The sequence below is a fragment of the Lonchura striata genome, chromosome 14 (assembly GCF_050655825.1).
Source record: "Lonchura striata isolate lonStrDom1 chromosome 14, ASM5065582v1, whole genome shotgun sequence".
Taxonomy (NCBI): domain Eukaryota; kingdom Metazoa; phylum Chordata; class Aves; order Passeriformes; family Estrildidae; genus Lonchura; species Lonchura striata.
Genome location: NC_140716.1, coordinates 7,566,385 through 7,591,426, shown reverse-complemented (window position 1 = coordinate 7,591,426; position 25,042 = coordinate 7,566,385). Strand labels below are relative to the sequence as shown.

General features: G+C 46.2%; 1 protein-coding gene across 2 annotated transcripts in view; it reads left to right on the top strand.

The window, feature by feature from the left end:
• Window positions 1–25,042, top strand: part of POLR3E (RNA polymerase III subunit E) — a 29,042-nt gene that overhangs the window by 173 nt on the left and 3,827 nt on the right. Inside the window, exons 2-19 of one of the 2 annotated variants that reach the window (XR_014958521.1) lie at window positions 3,881–3,962; window positions 5,062–5,112; window positions 5,799–5,876; window positions 7,385–7,500; window positions 7,797–7,879; window positions 8,562–8,669; window positions 9,120–9,169; window positions 9,465–9,584; window positions 10,138–10,223; window positions 11,220–11,264; window positions 11,345–11,436; window positions 12,131–12,251; window positions 14,588–14,669; window positions 16,850–16,909; window positions 17,857–18,014; window positions 18,301–18,365; window positions 19,847–20,337; window positions 24,761–24,852. Coding sequence is in view for 1 of the 2 variants with exons in the window: in XM_021539768.4 (XP_021395443.1) it covers window positions 3,927–3,962; window positions 5,062–5,112; window positions 5,799–5,876; window positions 7,385–7,500; window positions 7,797–7,879; window positions 8,562–8,669; window positions 9,120–9,169; window positions 9,465–9,584; window positions 10,138–10,223; window positions 11,220–11,264; window positions 11,345–11,436; window positions 12,131–12,251; window positions 14,588–14,669; window positions 16,850–16,909; window positions 17,857–18,014; window positions 18,301–18,365; window positions 19,847–20,337; window positions 24,775–24,852 (1,920 nt within the window). In the remaining variant the exon portion in view is untranslated. The remainder of the gene's footprint in view (window positions 1–3,880; window positions 3,963–5,061; window positions 5,113–5,798; window positions 5,877–7,384; window positions 7,501–7,796; window positions 7,880–8,561; window positions 8,670–9,119; window positions 9,170–9,464; window positions 9,585–10,137; window positions 10,224–11,219; window positions 11,265–11,344; window positions 11,437–12,130; window positions 12,252–14,587; window positions 14,670–16,849; window positions 16,910–17,856; window positions 18,015–18,300; window positions 18,366–19,846; window positions 20,338–24,760; window positions 24,853–25,042) is intronic. The other variant, XM_021539768.4, reaches the window with a different exon arrangement.

The window sequence follows — 25,042 nt, the reverse complement described above, 5'->3', positions numbered from 1 at the left end:
GGTGGCGAGGGAGGAGCGCGGCCTGGGCTGGGGTGGGCTCTGCCTGTCCGGGGAGGACGGCGGAGCCGACACTGCGAGGACCCGGCACCGCGGGGCCGCAGCGCCCTGACAGGACCTGGCTCGGGCCGGGGCGCTTGGGGGCCGGGCCGGGTCCGGCCGCAGCCGCGGCCCCTCGCCTGCCGCGGCAGCACCGGGGGTTGCCGGCCGTTCCTCTGGGGGCTGCGAGCGGCGGCCCCGCCGGTCCTGCCGGGCCCGCAGCCCCTTCCCCGGGCAGGACTCGGCGCACTCGCCCCGAAGTGCAGCGCCTGCCCCTGCGTGGCACCGGCGCTGCGGGGCCGCAGCCCAGCCCAGCCGTCCTGCCCGGGGGGATCCGCTGCGTCCCCGCGGTCCGGGCGGCTCGGGCGGCCGCTGTGGCCTTTCCCCTTTCCCCTTTCCCCTTTCCCCCTGCCCTGCCCCGCTGCTGTGTCAGGAGGGGGCGGGCGCCAGGGGCGGCCGGCGGGAGCGCTGCCCGCGGGGAGCACGGCTCGGGCACCGCGACCTGCCCCGGGAGCGTCCCACCGCGGCGGGAGTGACCCCTGCCCCCGGCAGCCCCGGCCTGGCACGTCCCGTGCTGCACACGGGGTGAGGTGCTGAAGAAAGGTTTGTGCTTGGTGCATAATCTCTTAAACCCCAAAGGTTTGCTTCGGTGACATCACCTCCAGAGAGAGGTCCTGGTGCAGAGGAGCCCTCTTGGGTTCACTGCCAGAAGATGACTGTGCAAAGCTGCTTGCAGGCGAGGAGAAAATGAAGCAAGTAATTGGGTCAAAATGATAATTGCCATAAATGTATGGAAGGTGCTTTAGCTTCTTTTTGCAGATTCCATTTTACTGTGCGCCATGGGCCACCCTGAGCTAGAGAGTTGCTCAGAGCCCCTTCTAGAGGAGCCCGGGTGCCAGAGGTAGTTGTGGTACTGATTCAGGAAATGGCATTTTTCCCACGCTGCCGTTTCAGCATTTATACTTTCAGGCACTGATCCAGAAGGAGTTGTTGGCCTTTCTTTGTCACTGCATGATTATATGAAGAATATATCAGGTTTTAGTGTTAGCACTTTGGGGGTCTATTATTACTGACAAATTTAGGTAAAAATGAAATACTGGAGCATTTCTTGCAGGCCTGACTAAAAGTATGTGTGTCAAATGATGTGCAGGTTTGCAATTTACCTTCTTGCAGTTACATTTAAGTCTTTGGTAGTAAATAAAATTAAATCTCTAATACTCAAATGCCCTTCAAAGCTCAGAGGGAGATGTAGGATTCAGTTGCTTCATCACTCATTTTTACAGTTTTTTTAACCACAAAATTTTTCTTCAATGGCTCTATGTTGATGGTGTTATTGGCAGCTAAAGAGCAGTATCATGGATTGGTCCTTGCATTAGTCACTTTGCAGGAGAAATGAGAAGATTTCTATCTCTTGCCCTCCTGCTAGTTGATAACTCACATTATACTTTGATTTGCACCTTAAAGGAAAGTCCTTAAAACAAGAAGGTTCTACCAAAACCTGCTGACCATTTTTGCTGTCTCTTAATGTTTGATTCCATTATGTAACTCTTGTGGTATCGTAAATATATGTATATGAGAAGTGTGGAAATTAACACTATGTATGTATATATCAGACATTGTGTCTGCATGCCTTCATTCTGATTCAGAGGATTTCTTCTGGTTGCATGAGTATTATAAGTTGTACTGGGACACACTGCTTCCTATTTATAGATGTGTCAGTCTCATTTTCCAGTAAAAGTATCTGTAGTCATGCTTTATCTTTACAGGACTAAGAAAAAAAAAAGTAGTTTTTGTAATGCAGCATTTCCCCTGAGCAGTGACAGGTGGATTCCCAAGGAGATTTTGTGTATAATTGCATAGGCAGTGTTCAGTGAGGGGCCAGAGACCAGGTTCTTCAGGCTGAGTTTCTCTGTCCCTGTTAGCCCAGGAGGGTTTTCTCTTCTTGGAAGTGAAATAACTTGCTCAGAAAAGAACAAGCCTAGCAGATACTTGGCATGCAGGCTGTCAGGAAGGGAAGGGTGGTTCTTGGTTCTCTCAGGGGTGTGAGGAAGGAGGGTTTGGACCCAAGTGTCCCACCTTTTGGGTGTTGCCACATGTCCTCACACATCTTGGGCATCCTCCCACCATCAGCTCTGAGCTGAGTGCAAGCTGCAGTTGTTCCATGTCTGCAGAGCTGTCAGGTGTTGGGCCACCTGGGGACGTGAGTGGGGAAAGCAAAAAAGGAACTGACTAACCTTATTTCTTTAAAACATATTAATGTGTCTTTCTGGGAGGAACTGGGTGCCTGATCACAGAAAAACACTGATATCAGTCAGATATCACATACTCATGGTTTTGCTCACAGTCCAGCCTGTGGTTAAGGTACTGGCTTTTTGCTGTGAAGGTGTTTTGCATTTCTACAACATTACTTCAGATAGGAATCTGAAATACTGAGGCATAAATTTTTAAATACATATGTATGGTACAAAGACCCTGGGACATGCTGGTGCATAAAGAAATGGAAAATGCCAGCTCAGTATTGGGAGGGGCACTTTTTTGGTAGCAGAGAGTCTGTAAGTGAAAAATACGGAATTATATTTCTTGGTGGAATGGCAGAAACACTATAAGCCTGAATGGATGTTAATAACACTTGCATCCAGAATGTCTAGCCTCTTTGAAAGGTTTCTTAGATACCTATGTGTACATTAGTGTGATATTTGAGAAGCCTGTATGTCAACTGAAATATACTGAGCTGCCTAAATTGTGTGGTGGCTTGAGTATTTGAAAAAAATGCCATTGTTGTAGATGTAACATGGATGCTGGGTTCATTCTTTCCCAACTGCTCAGTTCCCAGCTGATCCTGGATGCTGCTTGTTTCTCCTTCTTTTCCTCCATAGGAGGTCCAGCAAAGAAGCAAGGTGTCCTCAAGGAGTAAGGAAACAATGAGGGAGAGTTCCTGAACACAGATCTTGTTTCTTTGCCTGATCATCTATGTTGCTAAAACTTTCCTTGGTCAGTTTGTGAGAGGTCTTATTTTCTTACGCCTATCTTGACCAGTACTGACTGATTAACATAACATTGTTGCAGTGGCATCCTGAATAATTTGTAAATCCTTTTGTTTGATTTCAGCAGGGAAAAACTGTTGTTGATTTAGCTGAGAGATCATTTTTTATTCAGAGGTCTGAACCAGGCACAACACTGACTCCAGCACTGGATTGAACATAATGACCTTTTGTTCCAGAGTATCCAGTCCTCAGTTAATATCAGAGTCTTATTTTCATTGGAGTTGGTGTAATTATGAAGAAAAATCTGCTTTCTGCTGGTTTCAGAGGCCTTCAGGAAAGGCTGAGCAGTGTGTTCTGGAGCTCTCATTTAGCAGTACAGTCTGAAGAGTGGCAGGTCAGGAGACAAGGCTGCAGCTTGTCAGGGACCTGAAATCAAAGTCGGGGTGTTCCCAGACTGGAATATCCCAGTGGGTGACCCTGCAGGGCCAGTTGTGGCTGGAAAACTGCTGCTACCTGTGTGTTACTGTTACACAGCGGGAAGAGATACTTTTTATGCAAGTGCAAAAGGCTGTCTTTCCCTCCTTCGGGTACTAGGTCAGGGCTTTCTTACTAACTGCAGCTTTCACAGAAGTTATAGCAGTTTACCTATTTTTGAGACATTTGCTCGTCTCCACAATTTTGTCACCTTTGGTCAAGATTGTTGAGTATCAGGGACCTGTTCATGCAAACACATTCCTCCAAAATACAGACTAAACAGATTATCACTGAAAGGAGCCAAGTTAACTTGAACAATACTCTAGGCTGCATGTGGTATGTGACACAGATGAAATGATTCATATGACATCCCTGTTTTCTTTCAGATTGTGCCAAGGAATAAACCAAGAAAAAGCTTTGTTTTATCCTAGCATGGCAAATGAAGAAGATGATCCAATTATACAAGAGGTAAAAGTGCATTGTGGCAACAGTGATTGTACATGAGAATTTTTTTATTTTTTTTATTACTACAGTTCCAAGTATTCCTACATTGCTGAAACAATGTGTCATCAACATCAGTAGCTGTCTTATAAGCAATGGCTGGGGTTGTACAAGGAATTATGTTGTGTGGGCCAGGGTATGGCTCATGGTATCTGTTTTGTCAGAATAGTCTTGTCCATGTTAGCAGATGCAGCTCAGGTTTTTCACCCTTTGTAATCTGTCCATGGCAGAAGAGAAAGTGGGGGGAATTCACTTCTACCATTGTGCTCCTAGTGAACTCCAGTGCATGTGAGCTGATAAAATTGGAATGACTTTGATGATTTGTTAAACATGAATCTACAGTGTTTGTGCCTTCTGCTGAAGTAAGGAGTTGTGTTCTGAGTCTGGGACTTCTTTAAAGGACTGTTGTGTCCCAAGAAATAGCCACAGTGTCTTGTCACTTGATATGTGAGTTTACACACCAGAAGCACAAGGAAGGGCAAATCCATAGAGGTGAAAAGCCATGAGAAAAGGAGTGGCAATTGTCAGGACTGTATCTCCTGACAGAAGTGGCAGCTTCCGTATGTCTTATTCATGAAACATCTGTGCATTTTCAGTTCTGATGGCCAAATGCAAGTATTGAACCAGCTTGAGGATGTGGGTGTCTCTTGTCTAATTTAGGAAGGTTTTATGCCAAAATACCAGTAAGGAACTTACCTTTCAGTTGTGCTGCCAAACTGAGAACTTCCTCCTCTTTCTATAATTGTGATAACAGATTTGCTTCAGATCCTTGGAGGAAAAAAATTCCTCTTTCACATTTGTTTGCCATGTTTCCTTAGAGAGGAGAAACACAGCTAGAGCCGTTCTCTGCTGCCTCTTTGTAGTGGGATTTTTAGGTTTGGTTTTTAAAAAGGCCAGCTGCAGAATTTCATGTCAAAGTCAGGAGAGAGGAAACTTTTGACAGGAAAGTCACAAATCTATTTTATGTTAGAGTTCATAATGAAAAGTTAATGTTGTCAGTATTTGAGCTCTAAGGGTTATACTTTTATTACAGTTGGCATCTGATGAAAGTTATTTTGCTTTTTAGATTGATGTGTTCCTGGCCAGAAGTCTACTGGAGAAACTCTATCTATTTCAGGTATTTCAGTTAACTTTTATGCAGTGATAATTTGTTTAAAATAAATGCAATGAGCGTAACTTAATGCTTCAGTCTGCCAAGGTCTTGGATATAGAGAACCTGTTTGGGTCTCAGTTTGGAGGCAGGAGTGAGGCTGGTTGGTGGTGGGGTCTGTGGGTGTTATCCTGGCAGCTTTAGCAGGATGCTGCTGTGGCTGGGAGATCTCATTGGGATACCTCACTGTCCTCTCAGCATTCCCAGAGGTCAGAACAGAGACCCATGGAGCTAAACCTGGGTCTGCTCTCCTGATCAGCAATGTGACTTGTACTTTCTAAGGTAACATTTACTTGTATACCCACAGATATTTTACTTCTGATAACTCTACTGAGAGTTAATGCTGAGGGATAAGGTTTTCTTTTTCTGCTGGACTAGTGTGTTACAGGTTATTGTGGTGTGTGAGGGGCAGGAAGGGGGCTGTGAAGTGATAAAAGCAGAGGGCTGGGAGGAAAACAACAGACTTTCTAGGTCATGCTTCTAAATCCCCTGATGACTCACAAATCTGTCAATTAATGTCTTTTCTTGGTGTCTTGTCTCTGAGATCTGGCAAGTGGATCTTCATGTGAGGGAACAGGGGAAATTGAGTTAATTTCTGTGAAATTCTTTGATCTTTAAAAGCAGAGGGGTGTATGAAATTATCTGTTTTCCAGTATCCCATTCGCCCAGCTTCCATGACCTACGATGATGTTACACATTTGTCAGCCAAGATAAAACCAAAGCAGCAAAAGGTTGGTCATCATTTGAGTCCAGTCTGTAAAAGTTTTTATTATGATGTGCAGAATGTACTTAAGAAAAGCATATTATGCTGTTGAGCTGTTCTAACCATGCAGCTACTTGCAGGACCAGATCTCTGTGTTTGAAGGTATGAAGAGTCTTTTACTGGGTCTGTAAGGTAGAGTTTGGAATAAAAGTTTGTAAATCATGGTGGGAAAGCCACTATTTTAACAGAAAACAGAATCACTCAGGGAAACATAGTTACTAATAGTAATTCAGTCTGTGGATGCTTGTGTAAAAAGAGCTTGAATGAAAAGGTCTTTACAGTATTCAGAGAAGGGTTGAAGAAGGATTGAGCCTTGGAGCCATCCTCTGTTTCAGTGTCAGTGCAAGTCTTGATTTCTCTCTCACCTGGCAGTGAATCATCAGGAGTCCTTTTGAAATCACAGGGGCAGTACAGGTAAAGTATAGCCAAAACCACAATCATTGCACTTGCTTGCAAATGTATCCCAGAACTCTGGCTAATATTTTACAGTATCTTACTTTAAAACTGCAGCAGTAGATTTCTATGTTACTAGAATTTCATTCTGGGAAATGGTTAAGGGAAGTGCTTTGGTGAACTTTGGAGTTTGAATGCATGTTGTGTTCATGAAGTCTTTTATTAAATTCAGCAAACATTTGCACTGTAAGCCCTGTGCAAACCTTTGTAAATATGCTGTCTCATCCAGGGACTTGAAACTAGTTCAGTTTATGAATAACATAAAGGGAAAGAAAAAATAAGATGGTGGCTGTGATACACAAATTTATAAGGGCTTTGACACACCCTGAAGAAGAATATGCTCTGTATTGTCATAGTATATAAATAGAAATAATATGCAGGAGTATGCTTATTTTTGGACATTGGTCTTAAATTTGAAGTTGATGTGGGGGGGAATAGTTCTTATAATTAAAGATTTGGAGCTTGTTACAGTGCTCTGAAAAGTGAAAGTCAGGAGTAACTGAAGTCAGTGCTGAGTGCTGCAGTCATAGTTAGCAGAATCTAGGCCTTTACCTCTGAAGAGGAGTTACTTTGTATTCTTGGTAGCCAAACTAAAAGGAAATCCATCTTATAAAGGATTCTGAATGGTTCCTTGGTGATGGGGAGGCTTGAATGAGGTTGCTTGTGCACCTGATCTGTGCTGGTAAGTAAATTAGACTGTTAATGTCATGGAAAGAATCCAGAAAAGTGAATGTGTATTTCAGAGCTGCCTAAATAACTCTGCTTTTTCTGATCCCATCTGTGTACATGGGAGTTGATTTATCTCCAGGTTGTTGTTTAAATGACCTCACTGTACCAAGCCCATCATCACCCACGTGCTGTTCAGCTCTGTGTGAGATTAGTCCTGTGGATTTGAATGATGCTGCTATGTACTTAAATTTGCTGTAAACCTGTGAAAATGTTAGAAAGTGTGGGGTTGGGTTTTAATTGATATGTGTGGGGTTGTGCCATGGTAATTAGCTGTTTTTCCCTGCTATTCTTTAGGTTGAACTCGAAATGGCCATTGATACTTTGAACCCCAATTATTGTCGCAGCAAGGGAGAGCAGATCGCTCTCAACGTGGATGGCACATGTACAGATGAAACAAGCACCTATTCCTCGTAGGTGTCTCTTTGCCTTCCTTTCCTTTTTGGGGTGAGCATGGACATCTGTGTGTCCACCAGTGGCTGTACAGTCACAGGGGCTGCTTTGGACATTGTCCTATAGCAAGTATTCTTTAGAGTAATCTACATTTTTTGGGATGGATCATGAATTCAGATTTGCAGACAGAAGCTATGGATATTTGTCTGGTGCAGTTGTTGAGAGTCCATTTTGAGAATTGGTGCTTTCAGACTTGTTACACCTGCATGCCACATTGCCTGTGGAATGCCATCTCACTGCCCTCCTGTGTCTGCAGGAAGCTGATGGACAAACAGACTTTCTGCTCTTCCCAAGCTGCCAGTAATGTTTCCCGCTATGCAGCTGCTGTTTATAAAAAAGGTAAGTTTCTTTTGTTTAACCCTCCCATCAGGGCAACATACTCATTTCAGTGTTAAGATAAGACCTATTTGATCTTTTTTTTTGGCCCAGGTTTAATTGACTGATGGGTCTTTAAAGAAAGAAAAATTTTCCCTTATCAGTGTCCCAAGAGTCCTTGAGTAGGTCTAGCAAAACTGTAAATATCATGTAAGAGCACCCTGGGTTTGTAAATGCCTCCAGAATCTTACAGTTCATGGTGGCCTGAAATAATTCACACTTGTAGCATGAAATTATCATTATTATTTATATTGCTTAATCTAATTTTGTCTGTCTCATTTTCCTGTTCTGCAGTTTTTGACCCTCTCTTGACTGCCCAGGCTATCACAGAGTTTTTGTCTGGTGGTCATTTGAGATGGCAATATGTAGATTGTTTTCAGTGTTGACTATTTTACTAGCGGTCTTCCAGACTATGGGTCAGGCCTGTGCCAGAATGTGGCTCTCTACAAGATCTGGTCTTTCATATTCCCTTGAAATCCTGAGCACTGGATGAATTTTTCACTTCAATCCTTTTTTACGTTTTGCTGTATTAAATATTTATGCTCAATTGAAGCTGTGGCTTTATGGAGACAGGAAGATAATGAAAACTTGTGTCCTTGTGCAGTGGAGAAAATCAATTTTAACCAACAGTAATTCTTTTTTTCAGGTGAACTTCACTTGACTCCACTACATGGAATTCTTCAGCTGAGGCCAAGCTTCACCTACTTGGACAAGGCTGATGCAAAACACCGAGAAAGAGAAGCTGCTAATGAAGGTCAGTTCTCCACAATTGTGTTTTCTTAGGGGAGGTGAGATACGTGTTCTCTCCATAATGTGACTGATAAGAGTCATTCTGTTCTGGAGGTGTTATTCTAACAACATAGTCATTATTAGGCCATTTCTTAGATTGTTTCACTGAATTTGTTTTTTTTTACCTAAATACTTTTATGAGCACAGTGTGGGGGATTAGCAGAGGGATAGGAGGTGCTGGGTGGTGACAAAGGGTGGCGGTGGGGACTGTGTCCCCACTGCCACTGGGAGGTCTTGGCACCAGGATATCCTTTCACAGGAGCAGTGTGGTGCTGTTGTACATGTCGTAGTTTGGCAGGCTGGAGTTGAACCCATGCATATGGAGTTTTCAGTGTGCTTTCTTCCTGCATGGGCTCCCAGACTGAGTTTGCCTCTTTCACTGCAGTGGTGTGTTTATTTCTGTGTTTTCTGGCAGGTGGTGATTCATCCCAGGATGAAGCTGAAGATGATGTTAAGCAAATTACTGTATGTCCACATTTTCATTTTTATGCTGGTTCAGGCAACAGTTCACAATAAAGCTTGACAGTTCAGAGTGAAATTAAAGGACAGCAAACCTCAGCTAGTCCTGCTGACCTGGGCTTGGGTGGGGGAGGCCAGGTGAACTCACCCTTGTTGCACAGGCATAAAGATGGCACTGGGAGCAAGAGGTGATTCATTGGGGCTAGGGCCCCTTGTTTGGTACTGATACACCACATCAATAATGCAGATGGGCTTTTCCCAAGGGTTTAGGGCTGTTTTGAATGATGCCCAAATCTTCTAGGTCCGATTCTCCCGGCCTGAGACCGAACAAGCTCGGCAGCGACGTGTTCAGTCCTATGAGTTCCTGCAGAAGAGACAGGCAGAAGAGCACTGGGTTCACCTGCATTATTATGGCTTGAAGGTAGGTGTGTGCTGGTTCCTGAGGAGGCTGACTGGGCCTGAAGGCTCAGCCAGGTCCAGAACTGTTTTTAAATCTGGGCCCATGGAAACCAGGGAATCGTCAGAAGAATGAAGAGGAGGTCTGTAGGCTGCAACAGACCCTGAAGTGCTCTGTATCTCCTGCTGGATAATGCTTTGGGGTCTCCACACTTCAAAACTGAGAGCTGAACAAATATAAAGAGGTGGGGTCTGAGTGTAAGAATCACTTGGGTGGTGGATTATAAAATGGATTTTGTGAAAGACTTGGGAAACCCATTCAGTCAGGTGTGAGAAATCCTGTTTGGCTGACTTGTGCATGTCTGTCAGGAGGTTTCAAAGGCATAGCAAGGGAAATGTTCCCACATCACATGAACATCATACAAGGAAGTGAAAGCGGAACATCAGATAGCGAGGTGGAACATTTGAGTGGTGGAATGATGACAGAGTGGTGATGGTTTGAAATGAGAAATCCAGCTCTCTGGCATTTTGTATATTTTCAGTATGTGATAATGACTCTGTTTTTTCCCTATTTCCAGGATAGCCGTTCTGAACATGAGCGCCAGTATTTATTTAGTCAAGGTCATGGCCTTGCTGAAAACACAGAATTAATTAAATCTCCCAGGTAATGGTTTGCTGGTTTCCTACAGAAATTGCATTAATTAGTTGGGATTGTTTTCAGAATAATAAGCAGGTACATTCTTTAAAAATCTGCTCTTTGAAAATCCTATTCATGACAAAAGTTGAATTGTTTAAAAAACACAGAAACAAACTAGCCTTCATCTTCCTGAGGTTGCTTTGTTTCCCTATATCCTTGAGATTAAAACCTCTTGTTTTTACTCAGTGTTCTTGTACATTATCACAGCCCTACATTATTTGGACTGTAAGTACCGCAAAGGAAAATTAAAACAAAAGACTTTTTCTGGATAATATAAATTAATACTCTGAAGCCAATAACTTCCATTGTTAGCAAATGTTATAAAACTTCCCTTTGTGATTTGTGGGGACAACTGAAACTACTTGAAAGGTGTTTGTGTTTATTTCTTGGTGACTGCAGCTCTACAGGAGCCTTCCATAATGCAGTTAGTGCTTCCCTGTCACCTGGGACACCCATGGCCCAAATAATAGTGAAGTGGCAGAATCTGGCTCTGGTAAAGGTGTTGGTATGTTTTTCTTGTAAATCAGTGATAGGTGTTCTGAAGAGTCTTTTGGATCTGATTCTTTCTCACAGACACTGGTAATTGCTTGGATGGGACAGAAATTTTGCTTTTTGCTGGCCTGATGCTGTCTGTCTGTGGGGTTTCGTATGACCCTGCTGATGGCTGTCAGAGCATCTGTGTTTAATGTATTTCCTTGTGCAGATCCTCTGTTTGGACACCTTTGCTGTAACAAAAGAGCTGGAATTCTGACTCACTTTACCTCTCATACTCTCACTTTGAGCAGATGTCAGTAGCTTTTACTAGCTCTGAGGAGGTGGGAGTGGAAGGGAGAGCGCTTTTCAGGCAGATGTTTGTTTTGTAGATTCACACAAGCAGGTTTACTCTCAGTGAGAAATTACTGTACTTAAACCTGGCAAGTCCCAAGACAAGCATTTTAAAAAATGTGTTTCCTTTTTTTCTAGTGAATATTTAATGATGCTGATGCCTCCAAGCGTAGAGGAAGAGAAGTAAGTGTTTGTACATAATGTTCAAAGTCCACATTGGCTGGATTCTCCTTTTCATGGGCTGCAAATCTGTTTATCTGCAGTGAGAAACCAATGGCTCCAAGCAATGTGCTTTCTATGGCCCAGCTGAGAACTTTACCCCTTGCTGATCAGATCAAGATCCTGATGAAGAATGGTTTGTAGCTTTTGTAATACATTTGCACTTCACTTTGTGACTTCAGTTGCCTCAGATAAAGTGCCTTCCCCTGTATTACCAGTTCTGTCACCCCACCAGACAGACCGTCTGTCTCTCTGGTTCTCTGAAGAATCTAAATCCCAAGCCTTTCCCTAAAAAGAGCAGTGACAGCTGATCTGACTCTTGATATACCTGCCATCAGTTTACTCTTAGAAAAATTTCTAATTTCATGATAGCTTTCTGGATACACATTCAGCATGTATCTCCTGGATTGTGGGGATTTGAGTATGTACAGCCAGTACTCTGGCATTTTCTGGAAAGTTTTTAATGTTACACACTTTATGAGTGTCACCTAGGAATTTTATTTTGTCTCTTCAGGATTACTCTCTGATGAGAGCAAATCCTGAGGATTTTGCCTCAGGAGTGTTCTGCTTTTTCAGGTATCTCTGCTTATAGATATTGCCAAAGAACTTTTTTGTAATTGTTATTTTATAAATACATTAATTTGTGACCAGTTAAGGCAGCCAATTCTGCTCTAACACTAGCAGATACTTTCAGAGCAGATGACGCCTACAGCATCGCGGGGTAAAACTGAGGCTTTATTTCTTTCCCCAAGACAAACCTTTTCCCGTGCACACGCTGAACCCCGTTCCTGGCGTTGTGAGCGGTGTTTGACTCTGTGTTTGCCTTGCAGTGAAGGTGATGCCGTTCGCCAACCTGCTGGGTCTGCTGGGCTCGGGCACCGACCCCACGGCCGTGCTGCGCTGCGTGCAGCAGGTGGCGCTGCTGGTGCAGGGAAACTGGGTGGTGAAGAGGTACGGCCCGGCTTTGTCCCCGCACCGCCCGGGGACCGCCCCGACATCCCCCCGGCACCGCGCCGTTATCCCCCCGGCACCGCCCCGACATCCCCCCGGCAGCGCCCCGACATTCCTCCGGCACTGTGCCGTTATCCCCCCGGGACCGTGCCGTTATCCCCCCCGGCACCGCCCCGACATCCCCCCGGCAGCGCCCCGACATCCCCCCGGCACTGTGCCGTTATCCCCCCGGGACCGTGCCGTTATCCCCCCCGGCACCGCCCCGACATCCCCCCGGCACCGCCCCGGCACCGCCCCGACATCCCCCCGGGACCGCGCCAACATCCCCCCGGTACCGCCCCGACATCCCCCCGGGACCGTGCCGTTATCGCCCCCAGCACCGCCCCGACATCCCTCCGGCACTGTGCCGTTATCCCCCCGGCACCGCCCCGACATCCCCCTGGCAGCGCCCCGACATCCCCCCGGTACCGCCCCGACATTCCTCCGGCACTGTGCCGTTATCCCCCCCGGCAGCACCCCGACATCCCCCCGGGACCACGCTGTTATCCCCCCGGGACCGCGCCGTTATCCCCCCGGCACCACCCCGACATCCCCCCGGCACCGCCCTGACATCCCCCCGGCACTGCCCTGACATCCCCCCAGGACCGTGCCGTTATCCCCCCCGGGACCGCCCCGACATCCCCCCGGGACCGCGCTGACATCCCCCCAGGACCGTGCCGTTATCCCCCCCGGGACCGCCCCGACATCCCCCCGGGACCACCCCGACATCCCCCCGGGACCGCCCGGGCATCACTCCGGCATCGAGCCGGGACCGCTCTGGGCGGGCTTGGTGAACCCGCCCTCGTGGCCCAAAACGCCCGCGCTCCCAGCTCGCGGGTGGAACCTTTGGTTTCGTGTTGTCTTCATCTCAGTGCAGTCAGTGAATTCCCTATCCAAAGGGTTGCTGTGAAAGGATAATGCCTTAGTACCGGTCCCAGGTGGGATTGTGGCTGAGCAGGGATGTAATCTGTGTCTGTAGCTGAGTTGTGACAGGTTTTTGATGTCTGCGCTCATGTTCTTTTGTAAGAAAGGTGTTCTGAGTTCTTCCAGAGATTAGCATCAAATAGAAACACAGAAAATTAAACCAATGTCAGTTACAGTATCTCTTAGCAAAATGCAGCCCTGTAAGGATCTCTGTGCAGTCCTGTTGTTGTTCATCAGTGGATGTTGTTCTTGTCAGCTGAAAACTACCCCCAAAAAATCAAGCATGGGGGTTACTGAGTGTACCACATGAGCTGGAGCCTGTTTCGTCTTCCTGTTTATTAGGATAGACATCCTATTGGGAATTGAAATCTAAAATGCAGTATGGTTTTGCTTTTTTTTTTTTTTTTTCACCTGGGTGGAGCCCTGCATACAGAGATTTATAGTCTCTGGAATAGCTGTGTTGAGATGAATGGCATCAGCTGCCAGTCCAAGTATGCCAGCAGGATGTTTCAGCTATTGTGGTACAGGCCTGTATTAGCAATGTGACCAGCTTTTACAGCAACCCTGCTGTCCCTCCAGCTGTCACAGGAGGAAGCTGGGAGCAAGTTAAAAGACAGTATGTTAGCGTTCAGATTGTTCTTAGGTTGTAGTTGATAATCAGATAATCAGGTTATAACTGATTCTTTGCTATTAGTCTGAGGAGGATGTGTGGATCTGTAGTGGATGAGGTGTTTGGGCACAGAGCAGCACACATCAGAGCTTTGAACAGAGTGGGCACCCATCTCTTTGGCCTGGGTAGGATCAAGATCATGAACCTGAGTTGCTGTGAGGCTTTGGAGAGCCTGGTAATACATGCCATCAGCTGGCCCTGCAAGCAGGCAAGGACACAGACACAGAGTAATGTTGGTCTTGGGGCTGTTGATTCAAGTATGGCATTTTGTAATATTGTTCTGTTAAACCCTTGATTGCTGGGAAGGAAATAAAAAACTGTCTTGCCTGTACATCAGCATTTTGGCTAAGTGCTGCCTTCAAGGCTGCATTGCAGGTTAGCCTAAGCACTTCTTAAGATCATTCTGGTCTTGTTTACATGGATCCAAGGGAGGATAGGCTTTGCAAGAACAAAGCAGAGCTTGTAGCTCTCGCACACACCTGCTTGCTACAAGGCTGTACTTTGCTGGTTTAAGCCTTTCTGCACTAGTGTAATTACATTGGTGTAATTACACCAGTGTTAATGCCTTTAATGAAAACCACGCTTTGGATAAAGGTATAATTTAACTGCAGAACAGGGAGGGCATGTTTGTTATGTTAATCTTCACTAATGCCATTTTTCTGGAGTACCTAGTAACTAATTTCTCTTCCTTTTTAATTAACAGTGATGTTCTGTACCCGAAAGATACTTCTAGTCCCCATAGTGGAGTTCCTGCAGAAGTGCTCTGTAGAGGGAGAGATTTTGTTGTAAGTATAAAAGTGTTTGTTGCTTTTAAAGGAAAACACGGGTGAAGCTTGACTGGGAGGCCACAGCATTGCAAAACTCTTCTGCTCTACTGCAGTGAGGTGTTTCCTGCAAGGAAGTTGTTTGTGCTTTAATCCTGAAGGTGTTCTTACAAGTCTGCCGTGGGAGTGTTGGTGTAGGCTCACGTTGTATCTGCCTGGCAGGCTCAGATCATCTGTCATTAGCAGCATTCATCCCTTTCTAACACATGCTGTAGAGCACTATCACATTGCCCCCATAATGTGGGGCTTGCAGAACAGCCAGGACTGGATAATGAAGTGCTTGTTTCTCCAGCTCTATTTCCATGGGCTCAGGACTCAGGGCTCGGGAGGGCAGTGTGGGTAAGCCTTGTGCTCCCTGAGCATGCACTGTTGATCTTTAAAAAGGACTTTATTCCCTAGGGCTGCTTATCAGTGAAAGGACTTTGTTCCCAGGCACCTTTTGTGAGCAGTAGCCACACATGGAAGTTGAAATGAATATTGGTCTTTTAAACACACATAACCACAGCAAAAAGGAACAACCTCTGCATTGTGTTTATTTTCACTAACCATGGAAAGAATTAAGTTCCTAAGTTCATAATCAGTTTATGACTTCCACCCCACCAGAGCAAATCTGATGAGTGCACAGCTCTCATTTGTTTCAGTTAGACCTGACTGTTTTTGCAGAATTTGTTCATGAGTTTTAGCTCTGAACAGGAGAATGCTCGGCAAGAGACTTTAAGGGTATTACAGTACTACTGTAAGATCAAACTGATGGTGATTGAAATTGACTTTTCCTTGTCTCTTGGTGTCTGCCCAAGACACTGCCATATGGAGACCTGGATTCAGGTGTGACCCAGTGACACAGGTGTTTAGGACACAGCAGATTAGGTGACACGTCGTGTGTAAAGTTCAGGGACAAGAATTATTGTGCTCGGTTAAGTAAGGGATACTGTTTAATATTTAGGATGAAAAGATACATTATTTTCATTTGGATTACGTCAAATATACCTTCCATGAAAACTGGATCTGTGTTGATCTTAAAGGCAGATATTTTCCTGATTAATACTACAAGAAGGAAAAAGTTTAAATGTTAGAAAATAGAAAGGATCAATATTTCTGGCTTTCAGACAAAGAGAAATGTATGGTTTTAAGACTCAGAAATAGTATGTAATGGTGTATGGCATCTGTGGATAAGATGTGCTCTAGCTTAAAAAGTGAACTTTATTTCCCTGGATATATTTGTGTGAAATAATTAATAAGTTCAAAAAACATTTATGGACTTCCTGTGCTTTAAAACAAAAATGCCCTGTACCCTAAAGTGAGTGGATTGGGTTTGTTTGTTTGTGGGCAGAGAGAAGCTGTATGGGAGAGATGGAGGCACGGATGACGTTGTAGGCCAGGAAGAAATTGTCAGTAATGAGATTTGGATTCTTAACAACATCAGAGTAAAAGAGGCTGTAGCTTGTTTAAATGGAGACAGGAAGAAATGAAAGGTCATGTTCAGTGTTCTGCCTGTCAGCCTGCCCTCAGCAGCTGCCTCAGGATTTGGACCTCAGGAGCTGCTGTGCAGAGCACCTGGCTGTCCCCTGCCTGGGGACAAGTGTGTGAGTGACAGGACATCTTGGCATAACTGTAAGTGACTGTGGTAGGGGTGGAAGAAGGGAACAGACACTTCGTAGGGCTCTGTGCTGCTGAAGGGCAACAGTTGTCAGCCTCCACAGGCTCCTGGGTAAGAGTGCATGGAGAGTGTCTCTAGGCTGTTGATGAGGTGTGGGAGAAGTGACTTCTGGGGTCCCAGCATCACTGCACTGCAGTGCTTTGTTGGTTTTGGTTTTTTTGTTGTGTTTGTTTGTTTGTTTGTTTTTGTTTTGAAACTAAATGGAGTTTGAGTTCAAGAGATTTCTCGTAGCTTCTGTAGTCATAGGTTTGCCAAGGCACACCATGCTCAAAGCTTTTGGGCCTGTGTTCATGGCCGTTGGAGGGCAGAAGGAGCCAGGAGATGTTTTTCATCTAGCTAGCTGAGAATCACTTACTTCTACATTCTTGAAAGGAATGGGGGTTCTATTTTTGTGGTAACATCATTGAACAAGGTCATTGCTACAACTTCAGTAAAGCTACTGCTTCATGCAGTTATTAGATTTTCCTCTTTTGTTCCCTTCCAGATGTGGAAGTTCACACAGGACCGCTGGGTTGTGAGAAAGGAAGTGGCAGCAGTTACAAAAGTGAGTGGATTCCTTTTCTTCCTAAATTCAAAGGTGGTGATAAATCGGCCAAATGTTGCTGGGCATTGTGTAGGTGTAGATAGTGGATGCTGCTGCATGTCTTTCCTCTCACAGTGCCTGCTTTGCTCTCCATTTGGAACAGGTATAGATAATACTCTTGCTAGAGAAAAACATTCTGAGCAGCTCCCACAAGTTTCCACAGCTCCAAGATTGGCCTTGTAGCTGAGCCACTGGAATGCATCATGCCCTCTCCTGTGTTTCAGTGGAAAGTGGGCACAGTGTGAATTGAGCTGACTGAAGGTGCTTACACAGCCCACAGTAGCTGCTGTGCTTTGGGTGTCTTAAGAGCAACTCTTCTGTTGGCATTTGCCAGCTACAGTATTGAGTAAAACCTTTAAAGCAGCTCAGGCACCTGAATATTCTGTTAAAAGCGGCAAATGAATGAGAAACATTAAGTCAAAAGGACAAACCCCAAATTCTTTAAATGCGCTAAAATGATAAAACATGAGTCAGTTTATGCACAGACCATCTATTTTTGGAATGTAAGAACCAGTGCTGCATAAAAGCTGGGCATGTGTAGGTGCAGGATGTCTGGCCTGCAGCTCTAAAATAAGATTAACATTGTAGAATATGCTTCTTTTCTCCATGGAACCTTTTCATCTCAGTTTGGAAACTCCCTTTTCTTTGCAAAACATGCCATGAGCGATTTGACTCTCGGGTGATTAATCACCACGGCTCTCTGAAGTCCTGGGCTTTTAACAGTGTGTGAAAGTGTTGTGCTGCAGAGCAGGATGAGTATCTCTGACTTAGCTGGGTGTGTGCCCACAGAGGTGCTCCATACACACCAAATCAGCCCAGCTCTCCTGTCTCGTGCACGATGCTCACTGCTGCATCTGTCCTGTGTAAACTGACTTCCATGTTATTTATGCTTTTTCTTTTTCTTTTAGCTTTGCCCAGAAGATGTGAAAGACTTCCTAGAGCACATGTCTGTGGCAAGAATAAACAAAGGCTGGGAGTTCATGCTCCCTTACGATGAAGACTTTGTTAAGAAGCATCCAGATATAGTTCAGAGGCAACAGATGCTGTGGATGGGCATTCAGGCCAAGTAATTAGTTTACTGTGTTTTGGGGAATAAGCTAAAAACAATGAACTGTTTAGTACAAAGGTTCTGTAGGCACTGATAGATATTCTGATCTGTATTGCCTCCAGGTTTCTCCCTCACAGTGCCCAGGCAGTGGTGTGGTGGGAGGTGTTACTACATCATTCAAGTAATTCCTGGTTCTTGGCTCCCTGGAGAGATGGAATGTTCTAGTTAATGGCTAAAGCTGGCATGGCTGCATGCAGACATAACAACTGAAACTGTTCTGGAATATTGTGTCTTTCTTTTTCAGATTAGAAAAGGTCTATAATCTCTTAAAGGAGCACTTGACACCAAAGAAACAAGAGGCACAATCAGGTAAATGGAATTGTGCTTGGATCATGTGGACACATTTGCATGTATTCATCTGCCCATCCATATTCCTTGATGTTTTGGAGTTCCTCTCTGGTTTTGAATGTGGTGGAGACTGGTTTTGCTTAATGTATTTTTTTTTTTCTGACTATTTCCTCTGGAATATTTAAGACAGATCATGGTCTGCACTAAGGTCACTGAAGTTGGGGTGACACCAGCTCCTGTGGCATCCCTGTAGCAGAGGCAGGAGAAGTCTGTGGCCCTGGGGACTCACTGTTTGACACTATAAAATCAGCTGGTTCTCTTACCCATTTGCTCATTTAAGGCAGTTTGTGGGGGTGTAACCAGCTCTTGAAGGGAGAACAGACAGATCCAGTGCACAAATAATTCTCACCTCTCAATTTAATGTTAATGCAACTTAATGTGAATGAGATAAGTTTTTATTTCTCTGATTTGCACTAGGCTCTCTGGTGTGCTTGAGGGCCAAGCAATTACTGGAGAATTAATGGCAGGAGGCTGTAAGGAGATGTGAAGCTGTCTGGTTTTGACATCCTTCTTCACTATGACTGGCAGTGAGAGAATTGAAGTAGCTGCTCCAAAATCCTAAAAGATTGTGAAAACTTGAGATTCCAGAGTTTTAACTGGACATTTGGCTCAGTGCCAGACACTGGAGCAATTGAGGAATGTAAGCAGAACTGACAAAGGAGTATATGAATCCATTTCAATACCCTGTGTCTGATCTGCTCAGAAGGATTAGGTGTTGGGTTATTTGGAGAGGATCAGTGAGCCTAGCAGCAGAGAAGGTAACAGCATGTGTGCTGGGCATGCCTTTATCTCAAACACTGTGCTCCTTGCTTTGGCAAGGACTGGATTCTTCTGCTGCCAGCACACCCCTCCCTTTCACCTTTGGGTGGCTGGGTGTGGAGAGGGGAAGAAGTGCAGGATCCCATGGGAAAGAACTTCCCGTCCCTTTCTCCCTATTACTGGGCAATAACACTAAGCAGAGGGTCTCGGCCTCTTGTGCTGTGCATCTCCTGCTGCAGGGCTGTTCAGGTTCACTGTTAACCCTCCCACACTTCTCTCTGTACCTGTGACATCCTGGTGCTGCCTCTGGCAGGGGCTGCACCAGGCCCACCAGCCACTAGAGAATCTAAAAGACAAAAAGAAGAGTTGGACAAAGATGTATTTGGGTCACAAGCAGAGATGTGTAAGCAGTCTGTATCCTGGTTTCCTGAAATATGGAAAAGGTCCTGGTGATTGACCAAACTTTGCTTTGGATTCCTTGACTGGAACACCCTTCCCCAAGCACTTGGCTTTAGAAAAACAAACACACACTTCCCTCAAAAAAACCAGCAAAACCCTCCAATGTAACATCCAATCAACAGACTTGGGTTTATGCTTTAGGTTTCATAAGCATATTAATGTTTCCTGGTTTTATTTCACTATGAGCCCTGCTGAGATTTATGGTACCTTTTGTTTCTTACCAGCTCATCCATTGCTGGTTTCTGGGGAGCAAAGGGTCAACATGGCTAAAGCAAAAGTCAAGCAGAACTATGGGCAGCTGGAGAAGGAGTTCCAGAAGCAGAAGGCAGAGATGAAATCAAATGACAGCTCGGCCAAGACGGACGTTCCCAACATCCGCATTAAAGAGGAGCCTGTGGGTGTGGAGGAGCCCATGGACACCCACGAGGGCCTGAACAACGGCCTGGTCAATGGCCTGCACCCAGCCCAGGGCTCCATGGACCCTGTGAATGGCCACCTGCCCGGGGGCTGCATCGACAGGGTCGCCCAGGAACTGAAGGCCTTTGTGTCATCCACATTTAAGAAACAATTTGTACTCACCCTGAGTGAGCTTAAACGGTTATTTAACCTTCACTTAGCCAGTCTGCCCCCAGGACATACCTTGTTCAGTGGCATTTCAGACAAAATGTTACAGGACATGGTGCTGGACACTGGCTGCAAACAGATTTTGGTGCCTGTAAGTATGATTTTCCCTTGGTGTGCTTTGGGGGAGGGATGGGGACGGAGGGTGGCAGTTCAACATCTGAGATGTGAAATATTTGTGTCCTGTGCTGATGGACCAGAAGGACAGATGTGCTCAGAGTACCTGTCCGATACTGGACTTGTTGAAGCTGCTGGAATTCTGTTTGAGGTCCTGCTCCTGGCAGGCTCTGCACTCTGCCCTGTTGTCCTTGGGGCTCCATTTCCACATCCAAGGTGTTGTGCCACAGTGATTTGCTGTCCCAGCTTGCTCCTGTTAATGTGATCTAAGGCGGGCCCAGGTTCCCATCAGTTCTCCTGGAATTGCACAAGCTCCTTCCCTTGGGGACAGGGACCCAGCTGGGAGAGGACAGGTGACATTGACTGCCTGGGAGCAGCAGGGCACACCCAGCAGAGCCTCTGGGAAGTGACAAAGCCCATCTGCAGCAGGTTTCCTTGGCCTCTCTGTTTCCTCCTAGGCTGTGCAGAGGTGTCTGTTGCTTTGTCTGTATGGAAAGGATGGGTGTGATTGCGTGAGACAGAGCAGGGCTGGGAGACGGTGGATTGCTTAGGAGAGCAAAGAGAATCTGGCATCATAGGAAAGAGCCTAAAAGGAAATTAATTTTACAAGACATCTGGCATTGCTGATTGGGTTACAACCAGAAGGAGCCTGGGAGCAGCTGCCTTTAGGGAGAGAGGAGAAGGAACATGTGAACTGCTCAAAAGAGCAGGAAGCAGGAGGGCTGGGAGAGCCTGGAGCATGGGAGCTGCTGGGGGACAGCAGGAACGTGTTCAGTCCTGTGCAAAGTACATGTTGTGGCACCTGGGAGCCGAGTAACAGCCTGGAAATGTCACTGGGAGAGCACCAGTTGTGCTTTCTGCTTCCTCTCCTGGCAGTTCCAAGGCCTGGGGTGGTGCTTGCCTGGAACTGTCTCAGTGCTGGCCAGGCTCTCCTCTGCACCTGATGTAATGTGTGCCTCTGCCATGCTGATGGTGAACAGCTGAGGTCATTCTTGATCTGTTGTTTGGGATTGGGGCTTGTGTGCTTTGGAAATTTGGGGATTTTGAAAATCCACACAAGAAGTGAAAGAGAGCTCATTTATCTTTTCAAAAAGCAAAATAAAATCCTGCTGAAGAAAGGTGGCCGGGAACTTCCTTCTGTGTTGAAAACCCTGTCACAGGAGACCTGAAGAGGTGCAGAAGTGGTCCCTGGAGTGTCTCTTGAGGAGACTGTTTCAAGTTTTAGTTCTACTGACTCAGAATTTACTGCAATACTTGAGCCTGTACTGCTGTCAGCAATGTAAATCATTGCCCCTGAGCCTCCCCTGATGCTCTGTGCAGATGGCAAAGGTGCTGGGGCTGGGTTTACTCTTTGCATGGGCTCAGACAATTTGGTGTTTCTTGATTGTTCCCATGGACAATTTTGTCAGAACCCAACAAGGATGCCTGAGCTCAGGGAAAGCCTAGAGGGCTGTTCAGTGTGGGATTTCATAGTTACTCATTAGTTTTCTGTAATTGAAAGTGCTTTGGTGATAAAAATCAACGATCTGAGGTAATTAAAATGATGTTCTTTGGCGGGTGAAGACACTCTTGGCATGACTGCTTACATATTAGAGAAAACATGTGGCTGAAAATGGCAATTGAAACCTTACCAGGGAAATGCAGGATCTATTACAGAGCTGACCAGCAGCACCCGGGGTGTGAGATAAACAGGATTTGTGGGGAGCCAGGAGAGGCCACTCCAGCTGCAGCTGAGGCCATGGGGATGCCTACAGGGTGCTGTGCTTGCTGTGCCTCATCAAGTGTGAAGGAAAAACACAGGAAAGAGCAAATCCTGAGCTGGTGCTGCCATGGGAGAGGGTGAGGAGAGGGGACAGACAGAGGAGAGAGGCCCTGGGCAGGCAGGATTTGGTGCCTATGCCCTGAGCTGAGCCACTCTCCCATCCCATGGGAAGTGTCTGTGCAGGACTCTGGCTCCTGAGGATCAACACCCATTTCCTGCAGACTGGGGGGTGGCTGGCTCCTGCCATGGCTCCCTTCCCATGGCCCCTGGAGTGGCAAGGTTCTGCCCAAAACTTGAGGATATTTTTGAGGCCTCAGGAAATGATGTAACTGCTGTGTGCGTGCTGCCTGGCTGGGCTGGCAGGAGGGGAGTGCAGCCCTGCACTCACAAAGAGCCCTGCAGGCTGGTGCCAAGGCCAGGCTCCCTGAGAGGTGAGATCAGCAGTTTACCTTTAGGATTTCTCCAGCTGATAAGTTTTTTTTTTCTGGCTCTCTCAGCCCCTTCCATCTGGTGTAGCTATAATGTGAGGCTGCCTGGCAGCGGCTCAGTGCTTGAGTGAGACATTTCCCAGAGGCCAGGGCTCCTCCCTGAGAGGTTCCATTTGAACGTGGCAGCCCTGGGACCTGGGACAGCGTGGAGTTCATCTCCCAAGAGCCCAGCACTTGCTCCAGGAGCTTAGAGCAGGAAAGAGCACAGGGCAAATGTTTTTAAAAGGATTTTAAGGTAGCAGAGAACTATATCCAGGTGAGGCTGGGGAGATCAAGGTGACATAAGCCACAAAGGGACAGCAGATGGCAAGGCAGTGAAGCTGTTTGTGCTGTATGTCCCTCTGAAGAATCCCTGATGGCATTTCCCACTCCCATGGCCAGGCTGTGTGACAGGAGCAAGCGAGCGGGGAGCTGTTGGCTTGCAGCAGTTTGCAAGGAAAGCTGGCTGGGAGGAGGAGATTCTGTGCATTTTTCTTCCCAAGTATTGTGTTTGTTTGGAAGCCGTTTCCTCACAGAGTGGCTGGATAAACACAGCTGTGTTTCAGCCCTGTGGCTGGGGCAGGAGGAGTTTGCACTCTGGGCTGTGCTGGCTCACTTGTCGAGCCCAGCAGGTTGTGCCTGGGTGCTCCCAGTGCCCTGCTGCTCTTTGCCATTCCTGCTGTGGAGGGAAGCTGGAGTATTTGATTTTATCTCTGCTGAAAACCTACAAGAGAGATTATTCCTCAAAAGCAAGCATCCTTATGGGAGGAGAATTATGTCAGGTGCTGTGAGCCTAGTCAGCCTGAATCCTGGCTCAAAACCAAGTGTAAAACCTTGTTATATCCCAGCCATTTGGACTAACCTGGAAGTCAAAGCTGCTAATCCCACTAGGCAGCTCCCACTGGACAAAACCCTTCCCCTTTGCAATAAGATCAGAGGCAGAACATGAAAGAAAATGCTGATCTTTTCACTCTGCAATGCACAAGTCTTTTGACTGGTGAGGGAGGCTGGGAAGAAAGGTTTGGTTTGTGCCAGCAGCCAGGATTGAGGGATGCTGAAACAATTGGGACTGGCTTGTTAGCTTTTCATAGATGATTGATTTAGGTCATCTGGGCAGTTAGCAAGGAATAAATTGTTAGTGACAGACAGGAAGAGACATGTCAGGAGTGAAGGCATATTCCAGCAGTGCTCATTAGTCACAGCTCCAAGGGGAAATGTTAAGGCAAATGGATGGTATTTTATTTTTTTAGGGGGAGAGGCAGTTGTGCTCCTTCCTGTCTGCAGGGGTGTGAGGCTTCTGCCTCAGAAAAGCTGTGTTTCTCTAGCTTGGCACATGGGGGAAAAACAAAACACGCAAAACCACTGTCACTTCTGGAGCCTGAAATGAGCAAATGTCTGTTCACTGTCTCTCAGTGTTCAGTCTTCTGAGTCCTGTAGTCTGCCCCAAAACAGAGATAGCAATGCAGCAGAAGCACCTGCTTGTCAGTATTGCTGACTGGGGATTAGGGAAGCAGGTAACGCAGGATGGACTCTGAATCTGTAAAACCTGACACTGTAAATGCAAAAACTGCCAGAAGAACCCTGCACTGCACTTGGTGCTCTCAGCTCTTCTGGATAGTCTGGAAGCAAACACTGCTGATAGGAAAAATCCACAGATACCTTGCCATGGGATACCATGAAGGTCCAAGCCCTGGGATTCTTCTGGTACGTGGTAGTCAACTCTTCACCACTGGGAAACTGTTCCCATGCACAGTTCATGGGATTCCAGGATGTCCAGCAGTTCCCTTGAAAGCCCAGCTGTGGTTGGTGTGTGACAGATGTGGCACCAGTGCCCTGTGCAGGTTGTCCCACCCTGACCAGAGCCATCAGTCAAACCTGGGCACATTGAGACAACCTCAGGGTGCCATGGTGCTCATCCCATTCCCTGGGTCACAGATGTGACACAGACCATGTTCCTGCTCTGTCACTGGGGCTGTGAGAAGGTACTGAGCAGGCACAGGGCTGCCAGAGCCAAGGCACCCCTTCCAGTGTGGGGTGGAACAGCAATTGGGTTTTTTCAGCAGTTATTATTCCATGGCAGCCAGAGTTTTGATTCAGTAATGGGTGTCCAGGGATACAGTATCATGGAGTCATTAAGCAGAACTTATTAAATAGCTGGTTATTTTTAACAGCCTCTTGTTCTCAGTTTCCTCCACAGACTGCTGCCTCACCAGATGAACTAAAGGTCTATGCACTTTGGGAAGCTGGTGACACTTATGATCAGGTAAAGATAAATTAAGGGACATTCCCCACTATATTTTTATAGAGTGTTTGGCATTGTGTGCATCCATGTTTCTGTTACTGGTGTAGCAGATAATTTTCCTCATTCTCGGTTGGTGTTTTTAACACCAACCTATTCCCAACTGAAAGGAAACTCATCACATGTTGGTGATCATGTCAGTAACCATCTCAGT